The 16,989-nt window shown below is 37.5% G+C and overlaps 1 protein-coding gene across 3 annotated transcripts in view; it reads left to right on the forward strand.

Moving 5' to 3' along the window:
• LOC129748297 (protein gustavus) overlaps positions 1 to 16,989 on the forward strand; it is a 738,224-nt gene that overhangs the window by 388,672 nt on the left and 332,563 nt on the right. The window contains exon 1 of one of the 3 annotated variants that reach the window (XM_055742839.1): positions 1,964 to 2,461. The exons of the other annotated variants lie outside the window; for them this stretch is intronic. Within the exon in view, the coding sequence (XP_055598814.1) occupies positions 2,217 to 2,461 (245 nt within the window). The 5' untranslated portion in view covers positions 1,964 to 2,216. Of the gene's footprint in view, positions 1 to 1,963; positions 2,462 to 16,989 lie in introns of those variants that run through there. 3 annotated transcript variants of the gene reach the window in all.

The raw sequence follows: 16,989 nt of genomic DNA on the forward strand, positions 1-16,989 counted from the left end.
TTGTATCGTATTCAAAATACACACAATTTTCAAATTGAGTCATTACAGTTTTAAGTTGCACACCCAATGACTAATAGTATATAGTTTTGTTGACATGTTCTAGATCGCCTCATGAAGCGTAATCTAACAAAAATAGCATGCGGTTAAACGAATTTTCCGCACTGTATGTCTTATAGACCTGGCATACATTCGGGCTAACGACTGTTCGGCCTTACAAAAACTCGGCCTAACGCCGATTCGGCCTAACGACGATTCGGCCTTGCGACTATTCGGCCGAAAATCATTTCGGCCTTGCGTCATTTCGGCCTTAAAGCCTTTGGCTGGGTAACCGTCGTCGGCCGAATAACTCATTCGGCCTAGTGGCCTATTCGACCAGATAACCCATTCGACCTAACGTCCATCGGCCGAATGACCTTCGGCCGAATGGCTTTCGGTCGAATGGCTTTCGGCCGAATGACCACTTTTTTTTCTTTGTACTTTCAATACGAACTCACAAAAGTCAGCATCAAGCAGCAAAGTAAATTTTATAAAATGAGTTTCCAACGTGAAACTTTATAAACAAGGAAACGTATGGTACTTGTAGTGACGTGATTCTTGCTATTTAAATAGGCATCCATGCGATATGTTACGCAAGGACCGGGAACGGGGGGGATATAACTTAGCGTGTTGAAGACCGGTTGCGTTTTCCGTTGCGAGCTAAAGAGTGAATAAATAAAACGTAAATTATAGTGATCATAGTGAAGTGCATTACTATCCAAGAGTTCAGATCCCTACAGTACTGTTGTCCACATTTCTTCTTCCCTTGTTTTCAGTTGTCTCTGGATCCAATACTGCACAGTGAGCCCGGCCAAGTTAAGATGATTAGTAAATGTACTTTTACTACTCACCGAGATGCTTACAAGATCTGGCTGTGTATGTATCATAAGCATAAGTATAAGCATAAGGAAGGGCCTCTCTAATATTCACGTGCCAGTTTACAAATCCAAGAACACATTTTTCTCTAATCTTGAAACCAGCAACTTTTTTTTAAATTTTAAAAAACTGAAACAAACTGATTTAATTACAACAATGTTTTGAATTGAGGTTTCTTATTTCACCTAGGATATGTTTATAATGTGGCTTTAAACATACATTTTCTTTGTTTGGATAAACCAAAAGTTCTTCAATGGCAACCCTAACCATTTCCGCGCTTTCCGGAATGGCACTTCTGCTCCTATCGGGCTGCCTGGGAGGTAATCATTCCCGAGTCCTGGCTTCCTTGCCAGACAGAACACCACCGCGCGCAAAAAATCCGGGAAGTCTGGGGGCAGCAAAGAGCTTTCGCCCATTCCGGGATGGATGGCGTTGTGCTGTGCGGTGCAGCCAATCGTCTTCCTCTTCCAGCAAAAGCAAGGAAACTGTTGCCATCAGGAACGGCAGGATAGTGTGGTGCAGTCTTGTTTTTCGTTGTTGCCATTTCCTCCAAGCTCCAGCTGCTGCAGGAACTTTCGTCCTTTCGTTTGCTGGAACTTAACAACGACGAGGACGGCGATGACGACGACGTTCGTCAGTCCTCAGGAACTGAGTTTTTGGTTGCGTTCTTCCTTCGAAGGCGACTGTTCCTGACGAGTGGTCGTGAAATTTGGCTGTTGTTTTGGTGTCTGCGCTAGCATATTAGGCAGTGGAAGTGCGTGTGATTGTGATTTTCCCCTGGGAGGCTTCTTGGAAATAAATTTATCGCCTACCGAAGTAAGATTCGCCGCGCGATGAGCCGTTTCACAAAAAGTGGAGGCCCTGTTGTGGTTATGCATCCGTGGAACCGAATCGGACAACAATCCTTTTTCCAGCAACAACAAAGACTCGCCCAGAATCAAACAAACGTTCAACGACCCTCGTCGACTGGGTCCTCGAGTGGATTCCATCAGTTGAATTGCTTTATCAGTGATGTTGTGCTCAGTGAGTTGAACCGTGTCCGTTGCCAGTGGTCCCTTTTGAGATCCGTTCCAGGCACCGGCTTCAATAACCCCACCGTTTCCCCACGGAACCAGCACGACGAGGATCAGAAATATCTGCTCACTAATCTACAGGCTCAACTGGCCTACGAGTGTTACCGGAAGCTGGAACAGGCGGCCGACCACAACCGGAAACAGACTCCCCCGCACCATCTTCTTCCGGTGGATAAACATCAACAGCCGGCATCGACGACGACGTTGCCACATCAGGTGCGCAGTAACGGAATGGACCCGGTGTTGACACCGTTTCTGTTTGTTTATGTGCCGCTTTTTAATAATGACCAGCTCCGGAGGCCGCGCTCCTCGGCAACAACTACAATGAACACAGAGAGGGTGGTGCCACTTCCGTCTGTTTCGACGTCATTGTCGGTCCCCCCTTCGAATTATTTATCGACAGCAGCCTGCGCCAGACCGGCCGTCAGGGCATTGCCATTTCACCGGCAGCAGCACCGGTCCGACTTTCAGCTAAGGTAATGACCGATGATTGTGTTTATGGTGAGGGTGCATGGTTTTTTGTGAATGATTGTTTACTTCAAGGAAGGAGCAGGTTCGACTCTATTCGGGATGAGACAAAGTGTAAGCTGTGTGATTAAGAATTTGGGGTATGATAATAAGATAGATAATTTGGAATAGTTTTTAAATAGGTAGACAAATAGTTTTCTAACTGGATTTTGTGCTTAAATAGTTGTTTATGAAACGAGTGGTACAGTTTTCAACGAGGCTTGCTGAATCGAATAATTACGTCGATTGATGTTTGAAATAGAGTTTGAGAGGAGTTGCTTACAATATTTGATTAGGGAAAAGTGGGTATCGTGGGCCATGAGGAAACGTGGGCTACTCTGAATATTTTGGATGTGTGTTGAGGTAAAAATCTCAATCCAACTTTCATCGTCGTCGCTCTGCGTAAACATATAAATATTTTCATATGGTGTTAACTTGTGTACACTAAGGTTGTCAGATTGCCCGGATATTTAACACAAAGTTTGACAAAAGTCCGGCCCTGCCCGGTTGCCTGGATTTCAGTAAAAATGCCCGGATTTATTTACTGTATTTGCCAAAACAAATAATTAAAAAAACAAATTTTTTTGTAAACTTTTTTAATTTATGCGTCTTAAAAGAATTTTTTTGAACAAGATTAATAAATTTAACCACGAGAAATTTTTTTTGAAAGCGTAAAATACGATTTAAAAACTGCTGATGAATAATTTTTTTTCATGTTTTTTCCCTGATTTGTGTTGAGTAATACATGAATTTGGACCAAATTTGCCCGGATATTGCCCGGATTTTTTGTCGACATTTTGGAAACCAATGCCCAGATTTTGCCAGGTTTTTAGATGAAAATAGCCCGGATTGTCCGGCCAGGGTACGTGCTGAAAAAAATCTGGCAATCTTAGTGTACACATAGGGGAGATGAGGGCATAACGAGCACCCGAGGCATAATGAGAACTACGCTTTTCTACGAAAGTGCGTATTTTCTTAAATAAATTTTCATGAGGATTTGTTTCGTACTTCCTATAGTATTAATTTTTCACAAAAAAAAGGAATCTCCTTATCATCTTTACAGAGATATTTAAAAAAAACTAGCTTGGTTCTCAAGTTACGAAAATATTATAATTTTTGAGCACCACGAAATAAGCTCTTATGATCTTAAAATAACCTTGATCTATAATGTACGCACTGCAACATGATGTACACATTGTTTCTCAATTTTTACCATCATAAAATTTTTGATTTTTCACTTTTATCAATTTTTAAACACGTTTTTACTTAAATTTGTTGACTAGGGGCATATAGAGCATCATATTATCGAGGCATAATGAGCATTTTCTGCCGTAGAATCTAGCAGCGAATTAAAATTGATTTATAGCGCCACACCTTGACTAGTTTTCATCCGACAATTTAGCCTATTGGTAAGGTGTCGGAGAGGTAATCAAAAGACTAGAGTTAGATTTCTGTTCGAGGTGATCTTTTTCCATTCACAATTCATGATCGATTTTTTTATTGTTACATTATACGGCGAGTAGCATCATCCTCCGAACAAAGCACTTAATGTATGAGCGTGCGTGAATTGTTTGTATTCTACAAACAGACCTAGATTATTTTGTTATTGCTTTGTTTGATGAATCTACGACTCACCTGACTTCATCGAATTGAATTCGCTGCTAGATTCCCCGGCAAAAACGCACATCTTGCTCTGATTAATGGTGCTCATACTGCCTCAGGGGGGGTTCTCATTATGCCTCCACAGTGGCTGGTTTTCAGCTTTTGGCAAAATTTTTTAAAATGTTTTTTTTAACGTTTTCATCTAGTTTTTCACGTTTCAGCCCGTTAGGGAATAGACTTTTCAAGTGTCTGAACACGAAACAATAATGAACCTCCATATTATAGCTATTTTCTATGGTTAAATAACCGTTTTCCTTAAGGTGGCCATTATGCCCCCATCTCCCCTAATATGCTTCTTTTATTTAAAGAGCCAAACAAAATGTGACTTCCATGACGTCAACAACTATCGTTCCATCTCAACATTACGTGATTTCGGTAAAGTTTTTGAGGAGCTTCTTGTGCATAGGATAGTAGACTTTTTAAACCTGAATTGTATACTGTACAAGCTGCATTTTGTGTTCAGCTCAGGCTCGGGTACCCTTCTTGCTATCTAGAAACTTGTTGACTCCATCATATCTAAAAAAGAATCGAAAAACATTGTTGTGGTATTATTTTTGGAACTCAAAAAGCACCTTCAATCCTGACAGTCCAAATTAAACCTTTATGAAATAAAAGGAACAGCTAAAAATATCCTTCGCAGTTATCTAAAAGGGCGTAAGCAGTTTGTTGCTATTTTAAAAACATATAGTGAGAAAAAAAAATTTTTACCGGTTTCCCACAAAGAATATTGGTATTTTACTTTTTCTGTAATTTAAATGGTTTATCCATCTATATAATTTTCCACAACAGGGTATACCACGCTTGTTTGCTGATAATACTTACAGCAATTTTTTACTCACCAATGTGATTATTAAACAAATCGAAAACTACTATCTAACTACGTTAAATCAAACTTACTTCTGCTCAACTATTAAAAATGACTAAATTACATGTAGCTTCATTCGACGCGTTAAAAGATACTGCCAACCACTGATCCAGCTATGGATGAAACTGCTATTGAAAAAGTTAATAATTTCAAGTATTTAGGGATCTATCAAGATGAAAACCCCCTCGTGGAATCATCACATTGGACATTGAACGAAAAAAAATTATAACTCTTTGTGGCGTTTTGTGAAAACTGCGAAATTTTGTGCCTTAATAAGTCCTTTGAAAATATTATTACGCCTTTATACACTCTCACATAAACTACTATATTTTGATTCGAGGGAGAAATAAGTATGAAAAATAAGTATTTGGTACCGTGTGAACGCCTTGGAAATTCTAAGATCACTAAATCAAAAAATTAGAATTGCATCAAGGACACTAAAAAGTGAATTTCTGATATGATTTGATATGATTTGCAATTGAATCAGAAGTTAAAATGAGCAGGAACTTCGGCGGTTATAAATTCTTGTGCTGGTGATTTTTTACAAATCCGGAAAATCTTTCTTCAGCGTAAACCCCAACAAAAATGTGTTGGGATACTTCCTAGAAATGATGAATGTGGGCCTAAATAAACCGCGAAATTCGATATTGAGACTTAATTTTTGAAAATTGCAAGATAGTGCTGCCATCTACGACTTGAAATTGAAAAAAAAAATTGTGGTTTACTATAAAATAAATAATTTTTTTTAATTCCAACCTGTTTTCCCTGATTTAAAATTAACCCAGAAAGTTTGTTTCATCATTTGACGTCATTTTAATGAAGAAAGTTAACAGTTTGGTGAAGTATTATAGCTCAAATATCAAATTCCTTAGTACTTGAGAAGCATCTCTTAAAAACCCCTTCAAACCTTTGGAATGCTGAAAATCGTCTAAAAATGCAGGGATCTATTCAAATAGTTTGTAGAAGCCTTATTATCAACCTTTAATTTAAAAAAATAATCTTGTTTTTGTAGGAAAACATAAGTGGTACTACTTTTCTTTCGCACTTTTTTTTTTATTCATATTGTTGGTCCTCAACGCCATTTGCTGTCCAAAAATTGTCCATGGAAGTAAACTTATGCTTGATTTATCCTTTAAACAATTTAAAACATGTTGTAGAAGGAAAATTTGATAATTTTTAACCATTCATATTCGAACAAGCAAATCACACTATTCTTGTTTCGCTCACTGTATAAGGCATTCAGCAAAACGTTCACGAACCACATTTTTAATACTTTTCGATCATACACAACTCTCTTTTTTATTACCTCACCGGAAATTGCTTTAAAATAACATGATGAATAATGAAGTAACAGTTCAAGGTCAATTCATAAACTTTGCATGTTATTTTGACATTTTTGATTTGGAACAATCAGAACCCGGGGAAAAAATTATCAAAAACTAAATAAATTGCCAAAAAGTTGGTTAAAGTTTTAGAAAATCATAACTTTGATCATAGAACAAAGTCGGTTTCGCGAAGGGTAGGATGAAACATTCAGCCATGACAAAGTAAAACCATTGAGGTACAGTTGCGTTCAAAAAAGAATGAAATCGCATGAAGCTGCGCACCCACTTCCAACTTTGACAACCTGCCATTTCTCTCTCGGTTTATATTTTTTCTTGAAAATTTCACACAATCTAGTTCAACTATCCAACTAACACTCCACAAAATTTGAAATCTTTTCAATGACGGGAAACAAAGATACAGCTTTTCCCGTAAAAAAGGGAAATTTGGAGTTGATTCACTAAACTAGCTGTATCTTTGTCAGTTTTTATTGAAAAATCTTGAAATTTGGCCCAAAGATGTAAAAATGTTTGATCTAATATCAGGCCAAGTTTCATCAAAATCGATGAAAGTGATCAAAAATGGTGCCGGATTGAAAATGAGGTTCATTATCGCCTAGCAGACGATTTCATTCTTTTTTGGACAGATGTTTGTATGGAAAACATCGTAACCTATGTATTCTTGGTTTTTTCTTTCACATAACCAAAAGTGATCACAAAGAATGTTGTAAATTGCTTACAACTTTCATTCGTACGTTTCGAAAGAGAAAATGTTTCAACAGGGTTCAACATAAGAAAAACAGAGTAAAAGAAATGACCTGCTAATTATACCGATAAACAAATTTGATCCACAATTAATGCGAATATTCTATTCGCTCTTTTGTTTCAATACCAGCTCTGTTGGAAAAATTTCTATTTCTAAACAAAGCAAGGCTGAAGTTCCTATCAAGTTACAACATTCTTTGTAATAAATGTTGGTTTTGTGAAAGAAAAAACCAAGAATACATATATTACGATGTTTTCCATACAAACATCCGTCCAAAAAAGAATGAAATCGTCTGCTAGGCGATAATGAACCTAATTTTCAATCCGGCACCATTTTTGATCACGTTCATCGATTTTGATGAAACTTGGCCTGATATTAGATCAAACATTTTTACATCTTTGGGCCAAATTTCAAGATTTTTCAATGAAAACTGTCAAAGATACAGCTAGTTTAGTGAATCAACTCCAAATTTCCCTTTTTTACGGGAAAAGCTGTATCTTTGTTTCTCGTTATTGAAAAGACTTCAAATTTTGTGGAGTGTTAGTTGGATAGTTGAACTAGATTGTGTGAAATTTTCAAGAAAAAATATAAACCGAGAGAGAAATGGCAGGTTGTCAAAGTTGGAAGTGGGTGCGCAGCTTCATGCGATTTCATTCTTTTTTGAACGCAACTGTATCTATCAAACGAAAAAAATATATTCTGAAATCATTCAAACTTTAAGGGCTGGTAAATCGAATCAAATATATCTGCGGACCGTGACCAATCAAAATGATTGATAGAAGGGATTTTTTTTTTTTTTAAATATGTCTTTATTCGTACCAATTCATCATTACATTTATATTACATTATTACATTAAATTAGGTGTTCAGTTCAATAATGAACTGTCCAGAGCCCTATAGTTTACTAATCACTAAAGTTTATTTATTCAACTTAAATTTGCTGAGCACAATCAAGTATTTTTTGTAGGAGAACATCCTGTAATGTCAAAAAATTTTTAAACTTACAACTAAAAACTAAAACTATCCTAAAACTATACTAATTGTAGAGAGAACGAATCTCTGCGATGGAAGACTGCATCGATTTGCCTCTAAAGTTAGAGATGATTTTGTTGGCCATCTCTTCGATCGATTCAATGCCCGCAATCCGATGAAGATCTTCGGTGCTGTGCCAAGGTGGAAGCCGCAAAATCATTTTCAGAACCTTGTTCTGAATCCTCTGGATGGCTTTCTTCCTCGTCGCGCAGCAGCTAGACCAAATTGGAACTGCATACATTATCGCTGGTCGGAATACTTGCTTATAAATAAGCATCTTATTCTTCAGGCACAGTCGGGATTTCCTGTTGATGAGAGAATAAAGAGATTTAGTGTATTTATTACATTTAGATTGAATATCTTCAATGTGATTTTTAAAAGTAAGATTCCGATCAAGTGTGAGTCCCAAGTACTTCACGTGATCAGACCATTCTAATGAAACCCCATTAAAAGTTATGGAATGATTTTCATTAGGTTTTAAAAATTTAGCTCTTGGCTTATGGGGAAATAAAATAAGTTGAGTTTTGGAAGCGTTAGGAGAAATTTTCCACATTTTCAAGTAATTCAAAAAGGAATTTAAATTTTGTTGCAATCTACTGCGTACCACCCGTAAATTTCGACCTTTGGCTGAAAGCAAAGTATCATCAGCAAATAATCTTCTACCTTTTCCTTCTGGTACATCAGGAAGATCAGAAGTAAAAATATTGTATAAGATTGGCCCAAGTATACTACCCTGAGGGACACCAGCTCTAATGGGTGTCTTTTCAGAGCATGAATTTTGATAGCTTACTTGTAAGGTTCGGCTAGTCAAATAATTTTGAATAATTTTGGTGAGATATACAGGAAAATCAAATCGAGCTAATTTAGCTACTAAACCTTTGTGCCAAACACTGTCAAAAGCTTTTTCAATATCAAGAAGAGCAACACCAGTTGAATAACCTTCAGATTTGCTAGCGTTAATCATATTAGTTACACTCAAAAGTTGATGTGTAGTAGAATGCCCATGACGAAAACCAAATTGTTCATCAGGGAAAATAGAATTCTGATTAATGTGAATCATCATTCTATTCAAAATAACTCTCTCAAATAGTTTACTTAAAGATGGAAGCAAACTAATTGGTCGATAACTTGAAGGCTCTGAAGCACTTTTTCCAGGTTTTAAAATTGGAGTTACTTTGGCATTTTTCCATTTATTGGGAAAATAAGCCAAGTGAAAACATTTATTAAATATTTTAACTAAAAAATTTAAAGTGCTTTCAGGCAACTTTTTTATAAGAATATAGAAAATCCCATCTTCACCCGGAGCTTTCATATTTTTAAATTTTTTGAAAATCAATTTAAGTTCATCAATATTTGTCTCACAGGAATTTTCAAATACATTTTGTTTAGAAAGGATATCACCAAATTCAAGGGAAATTTGAGCATCAATTGGACTTACAACGTTTAAATTAAAATCATGAGCAGACTCAAATTGTTGGGCTAATTTTTGAGCTTTTTCTGAATTAGTTAAAAGAAGTTTATCCCCATCTTTCAAAGTAGGAATTGGCTTCTGGGGCTTTTTCAGAATTTTAGTTAATTTCCAAAATGGCTTTGAGTAGGGTTTTATGTCCTCTACTGCTTTAGCAAAATTTTCATTACGAATAAAATTTAAACGACGTTTGATCTCTTTTTGAAGGTCGCAATAAATAAATTTCAAATAAGGATCCCTAGTTCGTTGATATTGGCGTCGACGAATGTTTTTCAGTCGTATCAAAAACTGAAGATCATCATCGATCAAAGGTTGAATAAATTTATGTTTAACTTTAGGTATTGAAGCGGCTTTAGCATTGACTATTGAAGTTGTCAAATTTTCTACAGCCAAATCAATATCTTCTATTGAATTCAGTGGAACGTTTACATCTAAATTACGTTCAATACAATTCCTATATCGCTCCCAGTCAGCTTTTTGAAAGTTAAAAGTTGATTTTAAAGGGTTTTCAATGAGACTTTGGGATAAAGAAAAAGTTACTGGAAGGTGGTCTGAATCGAGGTCCGCATGAGTAACTAATTGACTACAATGCTCGCCTAAATCCGTTAGAACCAAATCAATTGTGGAAGGATTTCTAATCGAAGAGAAACAAGTATGCCCATTAGGATATTCAACAGTATAATAACCTGCAGAGCAGTCATTAAACAAAATATTCCCATTTGAATTTGATGAAATATTATTCCAAGATCGGTGTTTTGCATTAAAGTCACCAATAATAAAAAATTTAGATTTATTTCTGGTGAGTTTTTGTAAATCTCCCTTCAAAAAATTTTTCTGTTCACCGCTACATTGAAAAGGCAAATATGCGGCAACAATTATAATTTTCCCCATAGAAGTTTCTAATTCAATTCCAATTGTTTCTAAGACTTTTGTATTGAAAGAAGGAAGAAGTCTAAATTTGAGACGACTATTGATGACAATAGCTACACCCCCACCTTGTCGATCAAGTCGATCATTTCGCAAAATTTTAAAGAAAGCATTGCTTTTCAAGTTAATGTCTGGTTTTAAAAAAGTTTCAGTGATGGCAGCAATATTTATGTTTTGAGTTTTCAAAAATAAAAAGAACTCATCTTGGTTAGCCAGCAAAGATCTAGCGTTCCAATTCATAATATTTAAACATCTATTTGGATCCATGAGGGAATCGTAAAGTCATAATAATTTTGTTAGCATAATTAAAAGAAGTTTGGAAAGCTTCAAACATTGAATTTGCTTTCAACATAAGTTGCATCATTTCCATTAAATTTTGATGCAAAAATTTTAATTTTTCCTCAGTAATCTCACCCAAATCAACAAAATTATTAGGATCAGAAAATGAAGGAGAAGAACAAGTATTTGAATTTCGGGGATTTTCCCAAGCCTTCGCATGAACGTTGAGACTTGGTTTTTTCCCATTTTTATTAGTTATGCCTGGAGAGGGCAACCCATTTTCAACCACCTCTGAGAACGATAAACAACGAGTCTGTGGCGCAGATTCAGCACAGGTAACATTAAAATTACTTCGGGTATTACCCAGCCGTGATTCCAATGTAGACCGAGGCTGAATGCGAACAGGCAGGTTGTTTGCCGGCCCGACGTGTGAAGACGAAAAAGAGGAAGGAGGAGAAGAAACTTTTCTGGAAACTTTGGGATTTTTCCTAGAAGCAATAATTTTTGCCCTGATGGGACAGTCTAGCGAATTCGAGGAATGATTACCTGCGCAATTTGCACACTTGAAAAATTCTGTTTTTGGTTTATCACCAACATAAAGGCATTTAGATTTTTCATGATCGAATGAGCCGCAAAGCATGCATCTGGCATTCATTCTACAATTTTTAGTGCCGTGACAAAAAGCTTGACAACGACGACATTGCGTAATATTTTGAAGGAAATTGTTTGAAGATTTTCGAAAAGGTTCGAATTTGACTCGACAATGAAACATAAGACGAGCCTTTTCAAGAATTTGCAAATTATTAACTTGATCCTTTTTAAAATGGATCAAATAAAGCTCAGGAGCAAAACCAACACTACTGATATTGTTCGTGTTGGTTCTTTTCCTCATTTGAATTACTTGAATTGGAGAAAACCCTAACAAAGAATTTAATTCAGATGTGATCTCATCCGGTGTCTGATCGCCGGTGAGACCACGAAGTACAACTTTAAATGGACGATCACTTCTAGTGTCGTACGTAAAAAATTGATGTTTTTTATTATTCAAATAATTTAAAATTTTTTGAAAATCATTAAGAGATTCCGCCAATATACGAGCAGTTCCCCTTCGACCGATCTGAAAAGAAATCTTCACATCCTTGACGGAAGTGACGATTTCTTTTCGAAAGGCATTGAAGTCAGGAATCGTGACCGTTATTGGTGGAATCTTTTCGTTTTTAAGAGTATAAGAAGAAGAAGAAGGTTTCTTAGTACTCTTATCAGAATTAAATATGAATATTTCCTCATCACCGATGTTATGAAGGACATCGAATGAATTGGAAATTTCAACTTTTTTGGCAGATGGCCCTGGATTAGGTTCAGCAATCCGTTTTCTTCCGGCCCTTGAGCCGGCCGAAGACTTCCCCATGCTGGAAAGAAAAGAGAAAACTATGAATAAAAGAAAATGAAAATAATTTTAGCACTGAAAAATGCTGATGGAAAAACAGGTAAGAAAAAAAAAATAATTTAAAATGTTCCTGCAGGTACACAGCAACGATACGATAAGTGTGATAGAAGGGATTATTTTTAATATTACTATTTGACGTACGCTTCAACCGGTTTAACACTCGTCTTGTCTTCCATAACGAAGCATTTAGAAAACTCTTTTAACTACTAACGGTTCAGCATTTAAGCGTTAGTTTTGGCCACCGTACTCTATTTACTTAAAGGGTATTCAAAATAAAATTGCCATACACAAAACTGATTCGCAAATCTCGAATTTTCATCCTATTGCCATCAAATCTTCAGAGATTTAAAAATAACTATTAAACTTCATTTTAACATTTTACTCGTATTTTATTTACAGTCTATACGCAAATACCCGCACCTTGCACAGCAAAAATTAATTGCCGTAAAATTACAGTAAATACTACAGGACTGAAATTTATACGTAATGTTTGTTTAGGATCGACTTCTAATTGGAATTCTTTTTCGCCAGAAATAAAAGTTACAAAACTTTAAATATCATTTTCAATCGAACAATTTTATTTCAACGTTAGGATAACAAAAAGTCTCTTCCCCTACCAGTAAAGCTGACGTTGCTGAAAAAGTTGTAATATTGGCACTATTTGAAATGAATTTCCAACAAGTAGTTCGCATTTTCAAACATTGCGACCAGTCGGTGTTGTTGTTGGATCCAACGTAAAATCCGGAGAATGGATTTGCATTGGATAGGGTTTCAAAAACTAGTTCACTCCTGGATGCCTTCCCTTTTGAGGGATGCAATCACCTCCGATGAAATTTCCTCGCCTAGCCGCTTTCTTCGTAATGGAGCAAGGCCGAGGATGTCCCGCATCTTGGAAGACAATGAAATGAACATGTTCTGTCACGCCACTGAAAGAGAAACGAGTTGGCCGTGGATATATTTTTGATCATTTCATCAATGTAAATTGTGATACCTTACCTGAACATCAAGAGAACAGCAGAAAAATTTCCCCACAGGAATGACAGCCTACGGATTCCAATCGGAAGACTTTTGATAGCGACTGATTCTCACAAGCCCACCGTTACCGAAGGATAATTATTCGGCTTGTTGACTTCTTGAATGCACGGGGCACTTTCCGGACAACTTCAGCAAACTAAAGCTTTTCCTCCGGGGGCTGTCTTTTCTGGAGGACTACCGCATTTTCTTCTTGAAGCGACTGCCGTGCTGCTCAGCTGCTATGGCGCAAAACAAAAACAAAAAAGTCGCGCGTTTTTTGACGTTTCTTTCCTCAACACGAAACTGGGATGCCAGACGCACTAAAGTTCCCTGATGTGCAATTGAAATTATGGGACACCGTGTAATTCAAGGACACTTAATTATTTTCGTACTGTAAAACTACGGCAAATATCCTGTTCCTTTGCATGGCATGAGGCCAAACCCGGCCAGAAGATTGTTGGGACGTTGTGGGCCTTCAGGAGAGGAAGCAGCCGCTTCTGAAGGCTCTCTTTCATGTACCTACTCTACCGTTCTTCGTGTTCTGAGTCTTCGCTTTCCGCACGTGCAGATGGCTTGCCAAACCAGGAATTTATTCGGACATCTTCTGAGTGCGGACATGCTCCGGAACGCTGAACTTATCCTTGGTCGTGAAAAACAGGTTGCTGGGGACCTGTTTTTCAGTCGGCCTTCACATATGTTTCGTCGTCCATGATGCAGCATTCAACTTTCGTCAGCATATTGAGGTACAACTTCCTGGCACAGGTTTTGACGGACTTGTTCTGCTTCTCGTCGCGATTAGGGGCCTTTGATACCTTGAACGTTCGAAGCCCAGCCTTAGTTTTAGCCTTCTGGACAAAACTTCGGCTTGGGCGCTGTTTCTTAGCCACATCCCGAACGGAGGCGTTCGGTTTTCTGTTGAAGGCCCCAACTATGCGGTTTTAATTTTTGGTGTTGTATGGAATACTTTTTCCTTCACTTCTGGGCTTCCGATCGGTGGTCAATCGTTCCTCGAACCGCTTAATCACTCGCGACACCATAGAATTCGAGATTCTCAACGTTTTGGCGATGGAATGATGCGAGAGATCCTTGTTCTCGTGATGAATGTGTAAGATTTTAACACGCACGAACTGTTCTTTCGACTCCATTTCCGCGAGTTTTGATCACAAGACTTTCAAACTTGCAGAATGTAAACAATGCACTATGGTCTAAATCCACCCAAATTTTCATTAAATTCTTCACAACGGCTAAAAAGTTGGAGCTATTTCATAGTGTGGCAATTTCATCGTGGACACCCTTTATTTATCTGGACAGCTTTTATAAATTGCTGATTATTTTTAAACCTTTTTTACGTCTGCTGGAAGAACCAAACTAACCTTTCTTAGCCACGTAGCAAACCGAAAGACTCAGATTGCGGTTGAAGTAATCCATCACCTTCCTTGTCTTCATTTACTAAAGGAATATGCAGATAATTCCCAACATTTTTAGGATCAACTATAAGAACTTACACCAGGTTAATGTTCCTTTGTGATTGTAGTAGCAATATTTCTTAAAATCAAATTTTGGATTTCACCTTGTGAGACAGATGTAATTTCGACTTTATTTAGCTTCATTACGCCCAATTTGAACTTCTTATTTGTGCGCTTCAGTTATATTCTTTTCAAAGTCAATGTTTTAAGTATTTTAATCCATTTCATCAATGAAACATAAGGTCCCACTGAATTCGTATTTGTGTGCAATAGTTTGAAAATTAGTTAATTTTTTTTTAAGTGTAGTTGAATACGAAGGTTTTAAGCTGGAAATTGTAATGAGACATACTCGGATTGCTGAACCTTAGCAAAGTGTTGATCTAAGTTTGAACCCGTTTCGAAATATGTAATAACAACAATAGTTATAATAGATCAACAACCACACGTCTTTCGGAAATAATGCCCTAAACTTTAGGATGTTCTTGTATGATATTTTTCAATCAGACATAAGGTTTTCAAGGAATTTGGTTATCAAGATAAAAGTGGCTCCTGAGAAATATCTCTGGAGCCATCGTGGAATCCATAAATTTGGCCCATTATAATATCTTTTCCAAAGCTTTGTATTTTTTAAAGTCTGCTTCATTTAATATTGGAACAAATTCTTTTGCTTATTGTGGCGCTCCTAGTGGACGGATTTGGAAACTTTTTTCACCCACGTGTCGGGAAATTAATTACCTTTCACCATGTATTTATGTCATAACACCAAACGATAGCATTTTGTAAACAACCGCCATGGAAGCCGAACGGAGAGATCAAATTGTGCACAGTTTTCTTGAAAATTCATTGTTGTCGGCATCGACAGCTAAACAGCTTAAAATGCCCAGAAATACCGTATGGCGTGTTATCAAGCAGTACAAAGAAACATTGACGACGGCTCGGAAGCCGCATTCGAAGCGTCGGAGTGGAACTGTCGACCGGAAACTGCGTGGGAAAGTCATCAAGGCCGTCAAGATGAATCCCAATCTTTCAGACCGCGATTTGGCCAATAAGTTCCAGGCCGCTCACAGTACGGTGCGACGAATTCGTCTCCGGGAAGGAATAAGGTCATTCCGAGCCAGCAAACAGCCAAATCAGACGCTGAAGCAGAACAGTGTGGCCAGAATCCGTGCTCGAAAGCTGTACGACCAAGTGCTGACCAAGTTCGACGGATGTATTCTGATGGACGATGAGACCTACGTGAAGGCGGACTTTGGGCAAATCCCAGGTCAAAAATTTTATTTGGCGACGGCTCGGGGGGATGTACCTGCAAAATTTAAGTTCGTGTTTGCGGATAAATTCGCCCGCAAGTACATGATTTGGCAGGGGATATGCAGTTGTGGACAGAAAACCAAAGTCTTTCTCACTGACAAGACAATGACATCAGAAGTCTACAAAAAAGAGTGCCTACAGAAACGGATTCTGCCGTTTATTCGTGCCCACGACCGTCCAGTAATGTTTTGGCCGGACCTCGCAAGCTGCCATTACAGCAAAACGGTTATGGAATGGTACGCAACGAACGGGGTCAGCGTAATACCGAAGGACCTCAACCCCCCAAACTGCCCCCAGTTCCGGCCGATAGAGAAATACTGGGCAATCACGAAGCGGAGGCTTAAGGCAAAGGGAAAACTTGTTAGGAACATGACTCAAATGAAGAACTGGTGGAATCAAATCGCCAAAACGGTGGACGAAAATGGTGTGCGCCGCCTAATGTGCCGTATTACGGGAAAAGTACGAGAATTTCTTCGAAACAGCAATGAATATTTTTTTTAATTTTTTTTATGAAAGAGTAAAGAAAATGCTACATTTGTATGAAAAACAAATTATGAATTCGTTAATAAATGACTGAACTACACGCAATTGTTTGTGTTCCAATATTAAATGAAGCAGACTTTATTCACTCCAATTCACTTCAATTTATAAGAATCAAATTAACCTTCCAAAGCCGTTCGCTAAATATCCGTTTCGGGGAAATACACTGCCGGCCAAAAGTTTGGGATCACCCACTAAAAAACATGCAAATTTTGATCGTTCATATCTCAGCCGTCTTAGGACATATTGAAAATCTTCTGATCTCATTTGACAGATAATGAGCAATAGCTATCTCGGAGGTATTTTGCTCAAATATGATGTTTTAGTTTTGAACTTAAAACTTAACCTAAAGTTATAACATTTTCAAAAAGTCGCACTCAATATTCAAAGCCGATCATCTC

This window comes from Uranotaenia lowii, chromosome 2 (assembly GCF_029784155.1).
Source record: "Uranotaenia lowii strain MFRU-FL chromosome 2, ASM2978415v1, whole genome shotgun sequence".
Lineage (NCBI taxonomy): Eukaryota > Metazoa > Arthropoda > Insecta > Diptera > Culicidae > Uranotaenia > Uranotaenia lowii.